The sequence below is a fragment of the Uloborus diversus genome, chromosome 1 (genome assembly GCF_026930045.1).
Source record: "Uloborus diversus isolate 005 chromosome 1, Udiv.v.3.1, whole genome shotgun sequence".
NCBI classification, from domain to species: Eukaryota; Metazoa; Arthropoda; class Arachnida; order Araneae; family Uloboridae; genus Uloborus; species Uloborus diversus.
The window spans coordinates 208,845,782-208,859,520 of NC_072731.1; the positions used below are offsets into that span (position 1 = coordinate 208,845,782).

Consider the following 13,739-nt stretch of genomic DNA (forward strand, 5'->3'; position numbering starts at 1 on the left):
ACCCTGAATCTTGTTATAAAATTTTGTAATATAAAATTGGGAGGTTGATGCTAGTGAAGAAAACCAAGAGAGCAAAGTGTAATGAAAGCAAACTTAAAACTTTTTTTTCTAAAAGATGTGCCATATAGTGCTGCAGCAAAGGGGGAGAGTGGTATAAAAACAGCCCCCAGAGGCATTGGTTTTAACACTATTTCCAATCCAAAAACAATTAGATAGTTAAAATGCATGTAAGGATTGTTTTGATCAAAATACCTCAAGAAGGTAATTCGCACTGCTTATGGTATCTATAAACACAAATACCAAAGTGACGACCAGCAACAATCTCTTCCCTTGCTCCTTACCACCTCTTCGGGTAAGCTGTTCCAAGGTTCCACTACCCTGCTAAAATAATAATTTTTCCTAATATCCATGTTAGCCTGAGATTTAAATAGCTTAAAGCAATGACTCCTTGTCCTGTTTTCAGTGCTAAACTTTAGACCCATAACATCTTTCATTCTAATAAATTTAAACAACTGAATCATGTCCCCTCGGTCTCTTTGCTCAAGACTGTACATTTTTAGCATTCTAAGCCTGGAATTGTAGTTTAAATGAGAAAGTCCATTTATTAGCCTTGTAGCCCGCCTTTGAACTCTTTCCAATACATTAATATCTTTCTTAAGATAAGGAGATCAAAACTGAACAGCATACTCCAAATGAGGTCTGACCAAACTAAACTAAGACCTAAACTTTTTTCACTCTCATGCATTTCTGACTTAAAATGTAGAATTCACTAATTTTTTTGAAATAATTGTGATTATAATTTTAATTAGGGATGCCACACCGAATACCATATTTTACTGAATAACAAATGTTCGCTAAAGTTCTAACGAAATATTCGTCCTAACATTGAATATTTGAATAAATTTTTAACCTGCATTATAATTTTGTTTTATGCCCATTGAAAGTATAAAAGGGTATCTATTTTGTGTCTCTTTGGATGCGAAATTACATTTCCCATGTAACATCGTGAGTTTGTATGCATTAAGTATAATTAGTAATTTTGAATATAAATGAAATGTAAATAAAAATTGAGATCGAAATGTCACACCAAAAACAAGACATCGTTTGTAACAGGTTGATTGTTATTATTTTGCAATAGATAGGATCAGTGAGAAGGACTTTACTTTTAGGTGCTTTCTGGCTGATTCGAACTATTACAAATGATACAAAATGAGGTTTTGCTTCAAGGTCATTCAGCTTCTCTTTGCGGTCAAGCTTCAACTCCAGTTTTAAACCCGGCCCCCTCAAGACCCCAAGTTTCCAACTCGGCTGACATGGACTCTAGTCGAACCTGATTTTGTGCATAGAGTAAAACTTTATTTTGGGAGGGACCAGCATCCTTTTGGCTCATTCCTTAAAAATGCCCTTGTTCTTTTGCATATCTGCTGGATTTTGAAGCATTGTAGTTTTTATAACTACTAAATGTACAATCTAGTTCAGTGTCTAATATTTTATGGTTTAAAAACAATCGAGTATTGATACTTGTTTGTGAAAATGAGAAATCTAGGAGTACGGAGTAGGACAAGTTATGAAACAATCGAAGATAAAACTGAATCAGGTAGGTTTGAAAATATCCACTCACTGCAATACAAGTTAACAAAAATAGTGGCAATTGAAAACAATGAGCAACCAGCCACTACCTTTTTTCTCTCAACAAATTACCATAGTAGCAACAACTGTAAAATATCGAATAAGCGCACCACTAAATTTGCAGAGATTCTTAAAAACACTGGAGAGCATATGTCAAGGACAAAAATGTGAAAGGAACTAATTAAATGTCCCTTTCAGTCATTAGTTGAAGAATTGTTTTTGCTTTGTTTCTCTGTTTTAAGTTATATTGATAGCATTCTATTCATTTTACAGGAATCAAGGCAGCGTCCATATAAAGTATGGAGCTGTGACAGACAAACAAGAAAAGCTGTCATGGCATCAAATTTAAGAGAGTTAAGAGAACGAGGTAATTTGAAACATTTTTTAAAGTTATACCTATCTTATGTGCCTAAAAAGATCAGTAATTTTTAAGGAAATGATGTTAAACTTTTTTAAATGATACAAAGCTATGTATGCCATTATAAGTTTTCAATATCATACATGTTCCAAATTTCATTTTTCTTTCTTTTTTTTTGCAAAAACTAGTTCAATATAATTATTCATAATTATTGAAGCTGCCCTTAATCATGCCATGCCTTGACCACTGACAAAAATAGCATTTGGATCTTGCCTGACAGCAAGAGTGCTATACAGTATTTTAAAAACTGACCCAAAATCTTTGACGTCCAAAGCCAAAAAATCATGAAACTTCTCTACAAGATGGGCGGGAAGAAGCAAGTATGCCTCCAGTGGATTCCATCCCACGTTGGAGTTTTTGGAAACAAGATTGCTGATGTGCTTGCCAAAAATGGTTGTGATCTTCAGAAGGATAAGTAGTGTGAGCTTACTCCATTGGAAATTCACTCCTTAACCAGGCAGCAAATACTCTCGAAATGGCACATTCTGCCGGCCCTTGGCAGTCTAGTTCCGAATTTCGTAATATGCAGAGTTTCAGATCACTACCAAAACTTTCACCATGGCAGACATTTATCAAATGATCACATAATGGTTGATTTTGTGAGGGAATGCATTTATATGAAAGTAATCATAATTAAGGAAGTCACAGCTTCTCAAAAACTAGTTCTTTGCACATTTAGAAGCAGTGGCTGTTCTAATTCATAAATCCATGAGATTACCTTTCTGTACTACATGCTATTTCCATTAATATTATAGTTTTACCAGAAAGTATTATCTATTTTCTTTCATTTTTCAATTCTTATAATTTCCACAAGAAGACGTCCATAATGAGCTTCCTTAATTGAAATGAATCTTCTTGACACTTAACCATGTGCATTTTTTTACAGATTTTTTTTTTTTAAATATCAATTACTGATTCAAAGAAGAATTAAAAGATGAATCACTTTTTAAACCCTTGATTCCTCGCAATATCAAGTCCTTGAACTCGAAAACCAGTGAGTTAAGTCTGTTGAATATAATTTTTTGTTATTTTTGTTAATAATTTAAAAATTTTGATTCATACTATAGAGAAATGAATTAAACATGTGCTTATATTAAATTAAAAATTAACAAATCCGCCAACCCTGACTGCCGACCTCATATTAAGATGTACTTCACAGGTACATTTAAATGTATTTTTTTTTTATTTTTTTAGATGACATGGGAAGCACAGAGGAGGAAGGATAATCACTACTAGTGAAATTTTCTTGTCCCCAAAACAGAGTCAATGGGGGGAAATTGAAAATCCTTTTGAAAACCTTTCTGTGGCGCTAAAATAAATCAGAAGTATTTTATTTGTTAATAAATAGAAAGTGGCAGCAGATAAAAATTTTTAATCATTGAGCTGTCCCTCCTTGTTGGCCAAAATTGAAAGCATTAGCAATCTTAGGATAAAGATTTAGATTGAATTTAAAATCTGCTGAAAAGGTTATATGAGGCAGTGAGGATCAAAGGGATGTAAGTGGTAAGATTAAAACTTTGGAGATAACCAGTACACACAAATGGTAGGGGAACCCCTCCTCTGTCTTGGTGCAAAAGATAGTACTAGTAGCCCTGGTGGGCGTTGCTGTACAGCATGATTTTGAAAAAAAAATCAATGAAACCTATTACATTACCTTTAAAGACATTTTACTCAAAACTTGAAAATGTTCACTTACATCCCTTTGCTTCTCACTGCTTGATATTATTTCAGTTCTCTATATAAAATTAAATGCAGAAAAAATTGCTCTTTTTTTTTTGGTACTCATATTTTAAATGTATTAATACGTTTCATCACTAAAATTGCAAAAAAAGCCCTAATTTTTGAGGTTTTTAATTACTAACTTTGGTAATTTTATTCTTAGAAAGCCAAGACCTAGCTAAGAACATTCTCTACCAAGGCTCCTTTCGAAACAAAGTCCATTCTTAAAATTGATTCCTCCGTTTGACACAGGGTTGGCTTTCTGCCGGCAGAAACTAGTTTTTGCCGTGCCAGTGGCAGAAACTGGTTATAACCGGTTAAAACCGGCAGAAACTGGCAAAAACTTAAAATCGTTTTAAAAAACTAAAGTAATTACTAAATGATATTTGTTTAAACTAAAAAATTAAACTTCATTTCATCATTGTAAAAAATAAAATGTTATGCTAGTGCCCTTCATTTAGTTCAGAAAGGCAACTTTTCAATTGCTGATGCTCGTAATATTTGCATTAATCTAACAAAGGACGAAAATCATATGAGTTCTTAGGATAGAGGAATGACATACAGAATTAAACTGGCATTACTGTTTGTAATTTGCTCGCAAATAAGCTTCATCTAAGTTGCTTGTGATTGACATTATCATATGCTTCAAGAAGAAAGTATCAAATTTTACTTCCCAATATTAATCTAGATTTTGTACTCAATATCACAGCTTTACAAAAGAAATTGGCCCCACTTCTCGAAACTCATTTTTCCTATCGAATTTTTACCACTACCCTAGTTACTACATGATGGACCAGTTTAAAATAATATACAATTTGAAAGTTTTATGAATATTGCTTGTTCCTTGATGCATTGCCTGCTAGCTCTTCTGTTGCAAGAATATTCTTAAGTTTCTCATTTGTGCATATTAAATTGAGAAACTATTTAGATTTTTGGAACCATCTTTTCTAAGAAGCAACTGCAGGGTCCAAAAAATGTAACATTTGATTCTAAATTGTGATAATATTGTAAATTAAACTGTGCTTTGGTTAACAGTTATTTTTTCCGTGCATTTTCTACTGTCTGTCAATAGTTTTTTTTTTTTTTTGTAATTTGGAGAGTTTTTGCCAGTTTCTGCCGAAAATATGGCAGAAAGTGGTTTTTGCCATGCCGGTTTTAACCGGTTTCTACCAGTGGTTTTAACCTCTCCGGCAGAAACTTGCCAGCCCTGGTTTGACAGCTACTGTGCTACAGACAAATATGCATGCCAAACTTATTAAATCCCTTTCTTGTTGCGTCAGGGGTTAAAAAATATACAGTAGGATGCATAAATTAATTTTATCCCTTTGAAAGGAGTGTATCCAAAGTTAATATTGTTTGACTGTGTCAAATTTTTTGTCTTTAAACTGGGGTCAGAGGCATCCCTCTTATGAGTAACAGCACTTTAGTTCATGGTGTTTATATGGCCAGGAAAGTATGATTTTGAGTTATCTTTTAGAAGAAGGATTTTTAAAGATTTTATACCGATTGCTTACGCCTTCAAGACTACTTATTTTGAAAAATTTCATTATTTTAGTTCAATTTCATATGAATTCAATATCCAGCCCCTATATTCTGACATATATTCATATCTTTTATGGTTATGTTGTTACTTACAATTTGGTGCTGTTTAGCCCGGCAAATGTGCCATTAACCCTTGGTGGTATGTTTTTAAAAAAATTTTAACAGCAAAATCCAAAGAGATTATGAAATGTAACTGGAGAGTATAATAAATCATACAAAAATGTCCTAGGATTGTGTTTAAAGATTGCAATTTAAGTACATGAAAGTTTTATTGCAGTTTTAAAAAAATATCGGACACTGTCTGACGTAGGACTGCAGCAGCATATTTTTAAGGCGAACAAAGGGTTAAATACAACTGAACCATGTGTAACTTTTTTTGTTTAAAGCAAGGTAAACTTAAATTGTATTGGCTGTTATTATCATGGTAAAATGTTTTAATCAATTACATGCATTTTCTGTGATAATGTCTGAATATTTATGGCATGTATTGACTGCTACTCATCTTGGTGTGCAGGATCTTCCCGGCTTGGATTCCCATCCACTGATGCTCGCATAGTCCTGGAGAGCGATGGTACTGAAGTAGAAGATGACATCTACTTTCAGACCATTGACAGAGATACCATATTTCTTATCCTTTGTCCTGGAGAACGATGGCTCCCTCCCGGAGTCGAAGCCCTCAGAGCTGGTAAGGACAGTTGATTTTGAGATACTTCCCAGGTGGAGATCATAATATCTGAATTGAATGTTGCCATGCTTTTCGTTTCATGTTTATCTAGGCTCATTTTTAAATATGTTCTATTTTTCCGTTTTTGTACACAAGATTGCAAAATATGTCTTTTCTTTTTCTTCATTTTACGGTGAAAAGATATTTCCTGTGCATTAAAATCCTTTTTGTCATGCAAAGCACAACGCAGAACAAGAAATCCTTGCCACAACTAAAACAGGAGTTTTTGCACTTGGTCGCAAGATGGCTCTATTCCTGCAATGCTTTCCAAAATCTCACCAATAAAAAATCTATTCGCATACACTTCCCACAAAAGTCCTACTTTGCATTTTGGTCTAGGTTGAAAACCCCTCATTGGATTTTTCCCTGGTGTGAACCAGGGGAAAATATCTTATTTTATTATTTCTGTTTCATATTTTGTTGTTATTAGCCAATTACTTAGAATTTTCCACTTGTTTTGTAGAGATTAATTCCATACCAAAACTTTATAAAACATCTTGCAAGATGCATTAGCTACAGTTTACCCATGAGAAACAGCATATAATTTGAACTTTATTTATTCCAGTTTATCATACTACTTTTGAAGCTAAATTGAAGTAAAGTAAAGAAAATAATAATAAAAATATTTAATAATTTATAATGTAAGAAAAATTATGTCTTAAAAACCTGCTTCTTGAACAAAAACCTCTTTCATTTTTGTGACCAACTGCTTGTACGCAACTACCTTAGTTCCTAATTTCTGCTTTTTTATATGCAAACATTTTGGTGTTAATTAGGTTTAAAATCCCAGTGTCAATTGAGTTGAATCATGTTAAATGAACGTATACTTGCATGAAGTAAATTCAAATTATTCTTTATGATTTCTAAGGGAAAAAAATTGCATGCTATTTTACTTTAAAATATTATAGTTTTTAAAAGTACCACTTGTGCATCATTTGAAGTGTTTAAAGTTTTCATTTTTTGAGCAGAAGTGTTATAAAAGCACTAAATTTGTCTAAACATCTTCAGTATGATCATCAAAGTCTTTATTCATGCTCAGCTACTTTATTTTATACTACCTGCGTTGCCCGGCTTTGCACGGTCTACCTCGATAATAAAACTTATGTCAAGTGATGCATGTTCAACAATCAGGCTTGAACAAAAAAAAAAAAAAAAAAAAATCTAAAATTTCCCAAGATTGCGGAAAAATAACCAATAGAGGAAAAAAATTCATCCCCCAATTACAGGAAAAGCATCAGAACAAAAGCTGGAATTTTGTTTGTTCATTTGAGGAAAAAAATAGCAACGAATATTTTTTCTCAATGAATTTCTTCACATTAAAAATTTTAATTAAAGCATTGTTCAACAATGACCATGATCCACAATGGATTTATAATTGAAGGCTTATCTATATCTTAGCTGTAAATTAGTTAATAAGAGGTATAATTCATATTATAATTAATTTGGAACACTCTAACAAATTTTATCTAATGCAGAAAAATTAGGGGTTTCCATGGATATTTTATTCTAATTTGTGCGAGCATTTTTTCGTCCTCATATTATAGAAAACTGCCATTTTTGGGTCCTAAAATTAAAATTGAAATGGTTTGGTACTTTTTTGGCATTTGAAAACCCTCCTACGTTCCTTCTCGGGTGCCCAAGTACCTCTCTGCCAAATTTGGTTTCGAGACCTGTTGTAAACTGGATTTGTATAGGGAACATACACAGATATTCTTTGTTTTATTTATATAGATTGAGTGTTTTAAATTAATCTGTGACTAAATTGTGAAAACAAATATTATGAAGAAATGACTTTGGTATGTTAATAAAGTTGTTTGTTAATGTTTTAAAGCATGATTTCTTTTTGGTTAGCAAATTGTTTGTTATTATACTCTTGTTTTGTACTTACTATGTTTTATTTTACTTAGAAGCATGTTGCAATACTTTCAGTAATGGCATGTATTTTTTTCTTTTTTTTCTACAATTTGTTTTTCCATAATACTAGAATTTGCTCTTTTTAAATGCGACTGCTAGATGATGAAATAAGCCACTGTCTATCATTTGACGGACAAATATTAGAAAATCTTTTTGCATCACAAGAACAGTTGGTATTAAGGCAACAGTAGAGTTTGCTGCATGAGAGTTTGTGTGCAATTCTGCATGTGTGATGTTTTATTTTCCTTTTGTTTTGAGGTCTTGCTTATTTTGCTCTGGTTCCTGAATTTTGGAGTTCTTTGTGCTATGCAGAATTAAGTAGAGAAAATGTTCCAGTTTGAGCTTGTCCTTTCGTCTGTGCAGCCATTACTGCCATTCCTCGCATAGTCTGTGAGGCCATCAACAGCATGGAGCTGATCGACAAGCAACCCTCTTGGAAAATCATGGACAATAAAGGGAGAGTCACAGTTGTCCTCCACTGGGATCAGAGGGACATCCGCCGTTCAGCAGATGGCAGAACCCATCCCGGAGACAGAGATGCCATCTGGAGGGTTGAAGTGGTTTCGCAAGAGGTGCAGACAGCAGACACGGCAACATCCACAGACGAGTCGGTCAGTGGCACACCTCGTGCCAAGCTCACACTAGAGGGTCTGGGACCGAGACCTACCACGAGAATGCTTCCACAGACTGAAGACAAAGAAATAAGTCCAGATCACGATCACTCTCTTTGTGACTTTCACTGTTCAGCTCTTCATGAGAAAGGTGCTCAAATTCAAGTTAACAAGTCCGTCGCTACCTCGCCCATTCAAGAAGTGCCAGAGGGAACTGCAATTGCTACATCCACTGCCAGCGCATCTGTAGGAGGGCCTGTGAAGAAAAGCACAGGCAAAGGACATGTTCGCTTCAAAGACCTCAACGAAGAATCCAAAATACCGGCTCAAGACGACTCCGAATCGGACACGGAGAACACCGCCAACGAAGAGGAGCAGCTGTCCGAAAGGTATCTTCTGCTGGTGGACCAGGTGTCGTTAGAACAGAATCGTCACCTGAGTGTTAAAGACATTGGAATCATCCTGGAAAGGCTAAGCTCAAAAATAGTGGACGTGGACAGACTAGAAAGAGAACGGGAAAGTACTGATGTACATAACTGGACAATCAAAGCCACCATACGTGGTGAAGTCCTTAGAGAAATAGGTGTCATTTATAATGGACAATACTATGGCATAATGGAACATCCAGGGTACTTTTGATGTATAGTTCTCTTTGGTAAGGCAGAGAATTTCAACCTTTATAACATCTTTGACCTATAGAAGCGATGTCATGTCATCGCATGGTCTTGCAAATGCTTGAATTGGGCGTTGATGATATCTAGTCTATCGCCAAAATGTAGTGTCTCAAGATAGTATAATGTATCGCTGGTGATGATTTGAGTGCGATATGTAATAGCAGTCACTGCCAACTGCATTTTGTAATGGAAAAAATGCTCCATATGCTGTCCCTGATCTACAGTATATGAACTCTATTGTTGAAAAACTTTGAATATATATATATATACATATATGCTGCCACTTAGTTTACAAAAGTTGCCGCAAGCAGCTTATCTGAGATTAAGCTATTTAGTACTTGTTATACGAAATTACCTTTGGATGTGTGTATGTTCCTCTCTATGTATATCTATGATTTACGTATTAGTCAAGTTTTGTATTGTGACTTTAGCATGTTTCAAAGTAAACAAATTTGTTTGTTGTTGCCAAAGTGTTCCTCAAGAATTCCTGGAAGGTCCACTTTGGATTTTGAAAAGACTGCACACTGAAAGGGAGGTCAGGGACAGCCTTGTTATACCAGGCCTAAAATTTATCAATTTTAACACTGCCACACAAGGTGATGGATCTCCATGGGAGTGCTCTCTTTCTGTAAAGAGCACCAGTTCAACATATTGCTTTAATGTTAATTTCTCTTGTTGACCTCCTTGCAAACCTGTAAATTGTCCAAACTTGTTTGAAGTAGTTTTTCTTCTGAGTCCATCCCTGTATATATATGTAAATAATCTGGATTATGAGAAAGCAATTTTAGAATTTTTGTTCATATATCTTTTATGCATTTTGTTACATGTTTGCGAGTATAGCAATTGACACATCTGGGGCGTAGCAGAGATCTTGTTTTGGAGAAAAAATAAGACCCATTTTATGATTTCAGAACACCATTTAAATTACAAAGCTTATCCAAAAAGTGAATGCCATTTTGGTATTGAAAAAGATTGCAATTGTAGTTCATGGCTGAAACATCTACACATTTTGAACTATTTTTCAATAACTCTGTTGCAATTAGTGCCAAGTTATGGCATCAACATATCTTGGCCTTAATTTCTACCAATATACCTGTTTCATAGAATTTGGTCACCTGCAACCTGAACCAGATCCCCATGCTTACCTTTATCTCATCATAATTTGCAAAGTGCATAAATTTCCTTGGATGAGAAAACAAATGTAAGTCAAATAGAGCTAAATCTGGACCGTAAGGAGTATGACAGATATGTTCCCGACAAAATGAACAGTTTAAACATGAATGCACACAAACAATGACTTCAAATACTAAAAAAAAAAAAGCATAGGCTAATATGTTCTCAAATTCGAGGGTGTAACTAAGCATGCTCAAACAATGCTGTAAGGTGTAAGTTGTGCACAAAATATCCATAAACATTACTTTCTGATTAGCTTAGTGGATAGATCTATCATATTTATTGTTCAGCAAATGATATTAATTGTTGATCATTCATGAATTATTGAACCACCATAGATGCAAAGTTTGATCGAGGGGCACAGCAGTGCCCCAGCCAAGTCGAGCGCGAAGCAAACACTGCCGTACCATCTTTACTGGAACCATTTCGTCGCATTTTCAGGCCCCTATTTGAGAACCTTCTAATGAGACCAGAACGTAGAAATTTTCGTCATCCAGTAAGCTGTAATCAAACACTGGAAATCCGAAACTTCAAGTCTGTAGGTCATTTAGTTCCGAAGTTAAGCGAAAGCAAAGTTTCGCATTTATGACACTCACTCACTCATGATCATCAAAATAGAACCAGTACTTCCCATAAACTCAGAGAGGTGAAATTTGGTACAGAGTTAAGGTTTGATGACTACATAAAGGGAAAACTATAAAAACTAGGCTAATCGCCTTTACAAAAAATATTCAACTTGGTGGGCCGCTTCATTTGATGTCAAAAATCGAAAGTCTGAAGTATCTAATGAAGAACCCTCAGCTGGTCTCAGCTGTATTAGATATGGTAATGCCCCCTTCTACTCTTGGTACATCAAAAAATCGACTGTCATTGCGAAAGTCCAGCGTAGTGGGACACATCTTCAAATTTAATCTAGCCTAACTTTAGTCTACTCGAACATCACACAAATTAAATGTTTCTACAAAAAGAAGTGAAATCCCACCAAAAACATTCTGTAAAAAACTAGCCAAGTCTCGATGGAGCTGTTTGTTTATCTCTAAAAAGTAATGAAATCTAAACAAAGTCATGACAAGTCGAAGGTTCCTTACTGCGATTTCTTTATTGTTATAGTTAATGTCGTGTGACTTAGCCGTTAAAGAGTATACACAAGGGTACAAAAACAGGTGCTCCATGACACGATTGCACCAATCTGTCGCCAGAACCGCTACCCATTGACGATGGAAAATTGCCTCTTGGAAAACGTGTAAACAAAATTGACTTGTACCCACTAACGTATAAAGAATGTTTAACGGCCAAGTCACACAACATTAACTATAACAATAAAGAAATCGCAGTAAGGAACCTTCGACTTGTCATGACTTTGTTTAGATTTCATTACTTTTTAGAGATAAACAAACAGCTCCATCGAGACTTGGCTAGTTTTTTACAGAATGTTTTTGGTGGGATTTTCATTTGATAGTGAGAGTCAACCTGTATTCACTTTTGTTTTTAAATCAAACCTGTCATTTATTTATACTATCTTATATTGAAAACTCATATGCTTCTAATGAATTAAATGAAATATGTGAAATATATTTCAATTGTAAATAGTAGTTTAAAACTTAAAAAAATTGGCCCTCATTTATATTTCTGAACTCTTTAAGTCAATTTTAAAAGTGCTCAAAGTTAATATGCTTAATATCCTCTTACTGCGCCCCCTGTGTCTATGCCCATTGAGACTCTTTGGTGTTTAGTTGTTTTGAAAAGTTTTTTTTTTTCTTTTTTTTTGTCTGAAGTTTTTCAGTTGCATTGTCAAAATTGAATAATTCTTGCAATTATTTTTTTCTAGGTAAAAGAGTACTTGCACATTAATTCTGTAAGAACATTCAAATGAATACATATGCATAAGTTGAGATAATATACCTGAATAGTAGATGAAATTCTGCCTTGCATAAACCAAACCAAACTCAATTACATGTTTTTATACTGCAGGGCTGTGTTTGTGAATCATATCAAAACATTGCAATATACATCAATCTCATCTTATACCTATTTCAATTTTAAATGCTTTTAATACTTATTTTCACATTTGATTTTCATAAGCAAAAATGATTAAAGATAATATTTATAACAAACAATTGATTGCATTGATGCAATGTAATGCTACTCTCTTGAAAAAGGGGGGAAATTGATTTTTTTTTTAAATTAAACATTGACAACATCTGATATTGTTTTGAAATAGGTTAGTACTTAGAAATAGCAATTGTGGAAAAATATTTAGCATCTACTATTTTAAAATCTTATTAATATTTTATCCTCTTTCTGTAATTTAATAAGTGGGTTTTTTTTTTTTTCAAACGAATTCTGGTTGTTTTCCAACCCGGCTCAAAGTATAGTTTAGTAATATAAACAACATAGATTCTTAAGTATTTGCATATGAGTGAGAAACCTTCTAGTTTAAAGATAGATATCAATATGTTTACAGTTAAATTAGTACAATCATTAACTACTTATCTGCATAGTTACATTTGCAGCAGTGTTTAGTAATTGGTTCAAGTATAGCAGAAACTTTATCTAATATATGTCAAAAGTCTATACTTGGACATTATGAAGTTTTGCAGTTTAAAATCTGAATCTATTTGTATTTATAGTATAATTAGATTACCAGAGGAAAAAATGTATATTAAAATTATTTATTATTACTTCAGTGCTGAAATTTTGTTTTGATGTATATTGCATAATTTATTGTTTTTCATCCACCTGCTCCTTTTTTATTTGCTGGAGTAGCTTGCTAAACACACAATAATTGTTGTTGTAATGTTGTGAAACTCATTATTAATCAAAAGCTTTCAAATATTTTTGATCCATTAATGAAGTTATTTCTATAAAAATACATTTAATTGACTTGTAATTTGATAACTAAAGAACTATATATATATATATATATATATATATATATATATATATATATATATATATATATATATATATATATATATATATATATATATATATATATATATATATATATATATATATTATAATTCTGAGACTCAAGATGTGCATATTTGACGAATTTATGTAGCCTAGGTAGGTAATGTACAAAAAAAGATGTGTGGGTAAGCTATTAAAATTACCGTTTGGTCAAAATTGTTGTTTTAGTTTCAGAGAAAGGGGATTTTTTGTAGGTTTCTTATGAAACCCATGAATTGACCTCTTTCCTAAACTTCATTATACCATCTAAAAGTGTATGTTTTCAAATTATTTCAAGATTTAAAAAATTTTTATTTCTTTAATGACTACTTTTCTAAATACTTTTTTTTTAAAGTTGAAACTTCTTTAAGGATTACTTTTAA

At 33.3% G+C, this 13,739-nt stretch overlaps 1 protein-coding gene across 1 annotated transcript in view; it reads left to right on the forward strand.

Moving 5' to 3' along the window:
- Positions 1-1,902: 1,902 nt before the first annotated feature.
- The window catches only part of LOC129234149 (lipoma-preferred partner homolog), a 113,706-nt gene continuing 101,869 nt past the window's right edge, over positions 1,903-13,739 (forward strand). Inside the window, exons 1-2 of the mRNA XM_054868048.1 lie at positions 1,903-1,996; positions 5,823-5,993. Coding sequence (XP_054724023.1) covers positions 5,895-5,993 — 99 coding nt within the window. The 5' untranslated portion in view covers positions 1,903-1,996; positions 5,823-5,894. The remainder of the gene's footprint in view (positions 1,997-5,822; positions 5,994-13,739) is intronic.